General features: G+C 45.5%; 1 protein-coding gene across 1 annotated transcript in view; it reads left to right on the forward strand.

Annotated features, from left to right (window-relative positions):
* Window positions 1-1170: 1170 nt before the first annotated feature.
* SMYD1 (SET and MYND domain containing 1) overlaps window positions 1171-9173 on the forward strand; it is a gene marked incomplete at its 5' end in the record, with an annotated part of 13422 nt that continues 5419 nt past the window's right edge. The window contains 3 exons of the mRNA XM_010291327.1: window positions 1171-1301; window positions 3218-3256; window positions 6202-6394. Coding sequence (XP_010289629.1) covers window positions 1171-1301; window positions 3218-3256; window positions 6202-6394 — 363 coding nt within the window. The remainder of the gene's footprint in view (window positions 1302-3217; window positions 3257-6201; window positions 6395-9173) is intronic.

A 9173-nucleotide genomic window follows, 5' to 3' on the forward strand; every position in this document is an offset into this window, starting at 1 on the left:
ATATTTAATAATATCCATTACTAACTTGTTAACTAAAAATTTTTGTTCTCAGTGTAGCAGAGGGGGAAATTCCCCGAGGCCAGTTCAGGCTGAGCTGCTCTGCCCCCAGCCCTGGTCCAAGCCGGTGCATCCCAGGCTGCACTAACCCCTCCACGAGGTACCCTGCCGAAGGGGCCAGGGTGAGCTGAGCTGAGACACACGCTCTGCTCACACCTCTGCCGATGGCAGGTGTGGCGGAGAAGTTGGCTTTGCCAGCCTTAGCCCGGGGAGGGGACGCGGCATCCTTTCGTACCCACCCTGCAAAGAAAGTCCAGTCGGCTGGGCACAGGGAGGCCTCTGCACTAGTGACCATCATAGCTTGCCCATGCAGACGTAAAGAAGTACAGATAATATACCAGTTAAGAAAGGAAATAAAACTATTAACAGACTAAAATAATTAGCAACTGAGTTAATTGCTTAGTTTGGTATATCCTATGGCATTTTCTCCTTGCAAATGCTTCCTTTGTTTTTGTTTGCAGCTGAAAACTGTTCTGCTCATGTGTGATAATAATGTACAATATAGAAAAGTGTGATAATTTATTCTTGGTACATATGTCACCCAAAAGTAGTCATTCTGAAACTTGTCTGGGACTCATAACAAACAGTAGTAATTGGTTTTTATAATCTCTGTGGGTCTCCCAGTAAATGTGACCATGTTGAATGTAGTTCTCAAGGTTAATTTCTAACTGATACCTGTTTTAATAAGTGTGAACTTTGCTTTCTGCCAATGCTCTGCTTGAATTGCCTCAAATTCATTTTCCTGTGACCTTTTTCTGTATTATTTGCAGGAAGCAAATATAAGGAAACCAATGCATGGTCAAACCAAATTTATCTTGAACATCCCAAGTAAATATTAACAGCAAATATTCTGCGGAGCTCTGCTCTGAGTTGGTCCATCTGCTTCAAGTCCTGCGTCACTTCTCTTCTGATGTTTTATCCCAACTAAGGATGTTTCTACAGTTACCTTCTGCAATAATCTCATAGGCACTCCACCTTTCTCCTTAAAGTTTGGAGATGTGATGCTAGAGATACACCTCTTCTAAAGCATCAGTGGGAATGGAGAGATCCTGAATGTAGCTGAGTTAACTTTTTCTCCTCTAATGCTTCTTCCTGCCTATGTTTTGGGACTAGATCAGTTGCAACGGCTTTACCCTCAGTGACCAAAGAGGACTGCAGGCTGTTGGTGTGGGAGTCTTCCCCAATCTCTGCCAGGCTAACCATGACTGCTGGCCCAATTGTACTGTCATCTTCAACAACGGCAAGTGAGTGGATATTTCTTTCCTTAGGCACAGCGGGGATGCATCCTAACTGGCAGCTCAGCAGACTCTGCTGACCCTACAGTGTCAGATTTCTGCCACAGAAAATCTATTCATTCTTGTTTCCTTTTCTAGCTCAGAAAAAAAAAAAGATCATGATTTTCTTTCTAAAGAGGAGTTGTTTTCTCTCTCATTATTTTAAAAATTCTTGTCTGATGCACTAAACACATACACAAGGTTTGACCCTAAATCCAGTGAACCAGCAAAGATTTTTTCCCTGGTTTCTGTGAGTTTTGAAACCAGACTCAAAATAGGCAGATAAAGTACTAAGTAGCTGCCTAGCTCACCCTTTATATTGAGGCTTTATTTATAAATAGTTAAGGAACAATTATGGTTAATGAATTATTAAAGATCATGCCGAGTCCACAGTCTAAGAGTTCTTGGACTTGCAAGCTTGCAATCAGCTGTGTATCTTCTGATGTGTTTATAACCATTCCTAACACAATCCTCATCTTTGTGAGAGTGTACCATCTCTGTTAATCACTGATTAACCCTTTAGCAATGGGATCTTCATGACAATTGTGACTGTTATCTGCAAACCGAGTCACGTGCGAGTGCAGGATGCCCTAAGCTGCATTCCCCATTCCCACCCAAGTCCTCTAAGACAACTTCTGTGGGACATGTGAGATGGGAAGAGATGAAGTGGGAAATGCAGGGATGTTTCAGCAGAGCTGAGAGTGGAGGCTGCTGTGCTCAGCATTTGGGGAAGCCTGCGGGGGGGGATGCTCTGCTCTTCCCAGCTTCCTCCCAAGCCAGAACAGGTATAAACTGCTGCTGATCCAGCAAGTTGCATCGTGTGCAAGACATTAACTGTGGGAAACTGCTTGCCAAAAGCTGCACAGCTACAGTATTTCATCCAAATTTTCCACTTGGTCTTAAGATTTTACAAATTCCCCTGTTTGCCAAAAGTTAGTGCTATAATTTAACCCCCCAGCCTCCTCTTCTTTAACTAACACATTGCTTGTGCACTCCAGTTCTCACTGCTGGTTTTACCTGATAAAACTATGCCAGTGTTTATCAAGCAGCTGGTAAACGAGCAAAGAGAAACCAAAACTGCATTAGAATGATTACCTTCATGGGAAAGAGGGTCTGATCCAAACTCAGATAGCCAATTGCCCTGGATCAGATCCATAACGGGATGATGAAGAGCCTCTCCAACCAGTCTGGGAAGTGGAGGAGGTAACTAGCAGTGATACCAACCCTGAAGTCTGAGTTTCTGGGCGGTAAGTAGAGGAATGGAATTTTTTTTGCCTGGCAGCTTGTCGAAGTTCCCTCATGTATCCTGTTACTGACTTTTTATAAACTCGACCATCTGGTTATTGGCCAGGTAAATTATGAAGGTTTCTTGTCTTTCTGTGGAAACCTGATGATAAGTCCCTGTTGTGGGAAGCGAGCTCTTCATCAGCACTCAAGGCACAATTCCGGATTTGAGGACCCACTAAACTCATCACACAGAGCACAGTCCTTGTTGCTGATCTCCCAGTCTGATTTCCATTTCAAATTGTGTTTCAGAGAGCACGACTACTGATGTCAGTGGAGACATTTCTGTGCAGGAGAACTAGCCCCACTGCACCTGCCAAACATCAGAAATGGGTTTTGTTCACCCCCTGGCTGAGAGCACTCCTAAAATCACAGTGCCAGGACAGTTCTCCACCAAATCCTCTACAGCCCAGTGATGGGCAACTCAGTTATGGCAGCTGCATAGCAAATGTGAAGCTCTATATGCAGTGAGACATGAGCCAGGGGCCGGGAACCCCCTTGCCCCCCGTCAGGATGATGTCCTGATGCCCCATGCTGTGTACCCTGTTTTTTTCGTTGTACTTGTACCTGTGTAAACTGCAGATGTTTGTTTTGTCTTTCAGTCATGAGGCTGTAAGATCAATGTTCCACACACAGATGAGGTGGGTCGGTCTTGAAAGCATCGTCCTTCCCCTTGCCCTGTGCCCCTCATGCCCCATGTTAATGGAAAAGCTGCAAATAGCCCGACGGGCTCCCTCTGTTTGCAGAAAATTTCACTTTCCCCATTTTCTGAACTTCTACTCCTCCCCCATGTAAAGACCCACTAAACCCAAACCTCACTTAACTCTGCATTTTGTAGTAAATTAAAATGATAGTGGTAATACTGTGACTGTCTCCCCCATGGCAAATTCCCTCCCTGCCTTCCCACCCTCTCCCTTGGCTTCCTCCCTGTCAGTATTTCCCCTCTCCACTTCTCATTTCTCCTCCCCTGACTACGGCAAGATCATGAAAGTCAGAACAAGGTCTCGCTAATTTTGTACAGCCCAAAATAAAACCTTGCGTATTAGGAGATGAGAAATGATTGCATTACTGACATACTAAATAGTCCACGTTTCGTTTGCAGCAAACGGTGCCCTTTGAATGCGTTGCCTACAGTAGTACCATGAGATGTAGGTTTTATCCTTTTTTATCATAATACCTGATTAATGTTTTACCTTTTAATGATGCCACTGTTACCTGATCCAAACTAAAGAAATCATGAATATATATGCAAAAAAAAAAGTTCTCTGCTTAGCTCACGGCACTTGGTATATCACAGTTAGTCCTGTTAAAGGGACACTGTTGTCTTTAAAATTTTACATTTCAACCAAACATGCAATTTCCTCAAATAAGACGGGAAATGCTTTTGAAGTGCTCTTCTTCTTCACCGTTGGTGCTTACTTGGTGCATTATAGATAGGACCATAAAAAGGGAGAAATGAGCTTCCCTTCTGGTTAGAGTTGCTATTTTGGGGCAATTTGAGTTTTGAGCTATCGGGCACTCTCTGTGCCTGTGCATGTGTCTTTCAAGGTGCTTGGGGCAGACACTGGGGAAAGAGCACGGGGCAAGCTTGGTGGGGTGCTCCTGGCTGACAGTGTCTCTTTAACTATAGCATTTAAAATATGCCATGTGTTTCCAGGCTTATTCCAAATGCTATCAGTCCCGTCCACACAAGGGACGGCTGCTTAAAATATACCTACGGTGCTTAGGCTATCAGGGGCATCATAAAAGTCAGAGGCTTGATTTTGCTTCTCTGGTTGCATGACTCACTTTAACGAGGATCCCATTAAGTGTGAACAGGAATGTTTGTATGTGTAAACCTTTCCGATGGGAATCGCTCTTTTTCGTGCACTTTCTCCTGGAGCAGCAGGTTGCACCTTTCTCTGGCTGGCATTTACCTGTGGTTGCGACTAATAGCTGCCCTTCATGACGATGGCATGTTCAGTGATAAATTTTGTATGAAATGTGCTGTTGACATGATCTAACACCCAGACAAGGTCAAGACCAGCCTCAGAGAGTAGTTTTCACAGCAGCTTTAGCACAGCTGAAAGGCTCAGAGCTAATGTCCTTGGTGCTGAGAGCTTGTAATGGGAATTACAAAGGAATTAAAAGGGAATTACAGGAGAATTACAATCCCTTTGCAGAAATATGATTGCACAGAAAAAGTCATGTCCTCCATAAAAGACGTGCTTTTAATGCACCTGGTGAGACCTTTGAGTCCTATGCCACCTATGCCTTTGGTGAGACCTTCACTGGGTCCCATCTAAAGCACTTCACGTTCAGGTGGGAGCCAGCAGGTGCCCCCCAGGTCCATCTTGTAGCAGGCGTGTACATCAAACACGGTGCTGAGCTCAGCAGGAGGATGATCAAGGCACGCTGCCCATGGTGAAGGAGTCCCAGGACTGATGTACCACACTGTAGCGCAACGATAGGGTGGGAGCTCAGACCATGGGACTGGCTTCATTTTGATAACCCGTAAGTATGCCTACCTGCAAAAATATGTTTAACCAACTAACTGGTCTGAGCAGAGAGCCCAAGGTCACCGGTCACAAGTGCAGTGAATTATTTCTAACCATGGGTAGAGTCACTAGTGGATGGGGGGGTAGCTGGATACAGAAGCACCACCTTGCAATTGGTATTTGAGGGAGCTTTTTACTGTTCTGGCCAAATTCTTCAGCCAGTTGTGCCTGTCCAGCCCCTGCAACTGAGAGATGGCCCAGAGTAACTGGAGGATTTAGCATATAGAGTGAAACAGCAAGGGAATAGTTTTGAGTGTCCACATTATTTAAGACCTTTTGCAGGGAACGATGTGAGAGAAAGGCAGGTGCAAAGGTTTGGTTTTCCTAAAGCCTGTCATCAAGGGCTTGCCGTGGATTTTGGTGTAGTAACAGAGACTGGCAATTAAATTGTGGTTTCTATTAGCAATAGGCATCGGATCAAATGAGCTATTAAAAAATTGACTATTTCCAGAGAATTGTTTCTAAGCCTTTATGTAGAGATGCATGAACAGGGTGAGGGCATCTCTTACCCAGCACCCAGAGGGAATTTGTCATAACTTTTCAGAGTGAAAACGATACCAAAAGCAGCACAGCTCAGGATCTGGGAGTCTAGCCAGGCGTGTATGGGTAGCGTGCAAAACAGTACTTAAAAAAAGACCTGAAGTCCAAACTCAGCATTTTGCAAGGGTTTTTCGGTATTTCTGATCTCAGGGTTTTCTTGTGGCAAGATCTCCTGCAACATAATAAAAGTTTATGTCTAGGTTCAACCCCCACGCAGATAAAGTAATGGAGCCGTCATCTGTTTATAGCTCAGACCCTTACGTATCCCTGCCAGGGACTTGCAGAGGGCAGGAGAAAGCTGTGTGACCGTGTTTTTACTCTGTGTGCAGTGAACCGGACTGCTGCCCATCTCTGCATTGCCTCCCTGAAGAGCTGAAGCAGTACCTTAGGGCAAGGGCTCACCTCCACAAGGCAGGGGCAGGTCGCAGGACTTTTCCCTGATGGCTCTATGGCTGCACCTTTGCTTCTGCTGCTTCTCCAAGTCCACATCTCGTCTCCTTTGCACCCAGGATCGAGCTGCGGGCACTGAGCAAGATTTCTCCAGGGGACGAGCTGACGGTTTCCTACGTGGATTTCCTTAATGTGAGTGAGGAGCGGCGGAAGCAGCTGAAGAAGCAATATTACTTCGACTGCGCCTGTGAGCACTGCAAGAAGCAGATCAAGGACGACCTGATGCTGGCGGTGAAGGAGGGGGAAGGCAAGGTATGGTTTGTCCTGCTGTGTCCAAACCCAGAGGCAGCTGTGTCTCCTCCACCTGTGTGCCTCTGTGACCGTGGTTCCTCAGCCCAGGGACACTCTCAATAGAACAGAATCAGATTTTGGCAGAAGCCTGACTAGGTTGACGGTTGGACTTGATGATCTCAAAGGTTTTTTCCAACCTTAACTTCTGTGACTCTGTGTGATTCCGTGACAGTGCCAATGCAAAAAATGAGAACAGAACTGACCCTTGATGGAGCACACCAATTCAGGCCCACCAAGCAAGGCCAGTTTAATCCCTATTATGCAATGTAAGTGCAGTTTTCCATTTAAAAAATCCCATAAAAGTTGCCTTTAACTCTAGCCTAATAGTCTATCAACAGGCAGAATGCTAAAATATTGGAAAATTAGGTCTAAGGCTGAAAAAAATGCTGGCATTTAGATCGTGGGGGTTTTTTTGGCAGAACTGAAAGGGAATCAAAGTTTTAAACAGCAGAAAGGAAAATGTGTTGCACGTGATTCGTGGCAACAGGACTAACCAGCACGGCTGAAGCTGTACGGTCTGTAAAACGTGTACTATCACACTGGCTCCAGGAAGGTGGGAAGCCCGAGCTTCCAGTCCCTCCTTGCAAAGGCCTGTCACAGGGAGTCTGTACCATCGCTTGACATTTGGAGTTGGTTGCTGTGGGCAGACTGACTGAAGAATTAACGTGTTTGTTCATTTTTAAGTTATCTCTGTTTTCCTTGGAGCTCTCACAAGTCATTGCGTGGGAGGGTGTAAATCTGTGTCTTGCTGTCAGCAGTGGGATGTGTTGCTTGGCCAGCTACCATGCTGGTAGCTCTAAGAGTTTCTGTTTGGTTCCTCTGCCCAAGGATATAATCGCTGTATTTTTTGTCCTCTGTGGCAGTGTTAGCTTAGGGGGTTTCTACTCCTGCAAGCTTTACAAAGTAAGGGAAGGCAAAGCAAGGCAGGGCAATTTGGTGTATTATCAAGTGGTTGATCTGCATTATGGAGCAAGTACAGCACAGGGCTGAGATGGGGCAGGACCAAACAGGGGTGAGGAACCGTGACCTCAGACCAGCACTGCCACCAGGAGAGGCCCAGCAAGCTGCGCCTTCCTGGGAAGGAGTACAAAACCCTCAGCCCCCAGCTCAGCAGTTACCAGAAAGCCAAGCTCAGACCCATGACTCTTCCTTCATATAGGTGGCAGTCAGGAAAGGCTGGATATTGCCGAGCATAAGTCTCTCCTTGAGAAAGGTTTGGGGAAACAGGATCAAACTGATATTCAGCAGCTCCCATGGGAGATAGGACGTGGGACTAGAGGAGACCCTTTGCTTGCTGGGTCAAGTTCTTGTCTAGTGCAAAAGACCCTGCTATATAATCCCGTTATTAAATTATCAAGCTTCATCTTAAAGCTAATCCTGACTACTGACACGCCCCACTTCAAATGTAAAGCTGTCCCAGAGCTCAGTCCTCTGATGCAGAAGCATTTTTATCTGACTTTCTGTAGAAGTATTTTTGAACACCTCCTCCAGTGGACACATAAAAAAATCTCAGCTCTCATTCAACACCTGCTATCGAGCCTTGACCGAGCAGTGACATGCGCCATCCCCTTTTCGTGAGCATTAGAGGTGCTCTGCGGCACGCAGCGGGAAGACATGCACTTTTGAGTAAATGTCCTCCACAACCTGTAGTACTTGTATAGAAAAAGCCTGTAACTATGCAAGGTGCATGGTTTCAGCTATTAAAAATACCCTCCATCCACAGACAATAAGTATCCAGGCTGACCTCACCCGTAGAGAACGTCTGCTTGCCGCCGGCTGTATCGCATTTTCTGAATTCAGGCTCACTTGCCTGAGAGCAGCAGCGCTCACAGCTGCGTGGAAAAAGCGCTATGAATATCTGCAAGATTGACAGCTTACATCCTCAACAGCCGCTCCGACCTCCAGTCCTTCACCCCGTCCAAAGAGTACCAAAGTTCCCATTGTTTATAATGGCAACAGACTTAGGGGTCTAGTAAACGCAAGAGAGGGTTTTTATTAGACAAAGCCACTGTGGAACTGCTGTTTATAGTACCTATTCTGGGAGTCTTTACTTCAGACGGCATAGAGATGTGATTTGCACTGGTGTTAACATTGCCTTTGAATGTGCTCTGTGCACTGGGACACTCTATGTGCTGCTCAAACAGCTGCCAAAATCTGATTAACTATGATACATTCAGTCTAGTAATATAGAATAATAAGCCATAACACACGTATGTATCCATAAATAGATGGGGGGTATATGGCTCCGAAAAACTACTGGTTTTCCTTCCATACTAAACTTTCAAGAGCTTTTCCCAACTAGCTGAATTTCACAGATTCCTCAAAAATTTGATTGACCAGATGTGGGAAAAAATACAGTGGGACAGTCCTACAGTCCTGACTCCAAGTCTCTGTGTTCTTCATTGCAACGCTGGGTCTCTGCTTTTGATCCACACCCAGGGATCCTTCCTGGCTGCTGGGCACATGCCTGTGCTCTGGCTCTATTGTGTGTTTCCAGACCGGGCTTCTCCTGCAAGTTCCTGGAATCATGCAACCGTGGGCTGATTTCATATTTCCCATTTACTAAAAGGAAGGTCATGATAGCTAGAATAGTTTGAAAATGCAAATTTGAAGGGCTCAGAAAAGCAGAAGATGAATGATGGTACCGGATATCACAATGTTGTATTTCAGCATTAAATGAAGGAAGAGGAGGCAGCTAAATATGAGCTGGTTAGTGTTTTGCCCAGAATGCCCAGATGGG

Source organism: Phaethon lepturus, unplaced genomic scaffold (assembly GCF_000687285.1).
Source record: "Phaethon lepturus isolate BGI_N335 unplaced genomic scaffold, ASM68728v1 scaffold20167, whole genome shotgun sequence".
Taxonomy (NCBI): Eukaryota; Metazoa; Chordata; class Aves; order Phaethontiformes; family Phaethontidae; genus Phaethon; species Phaethon lepturus.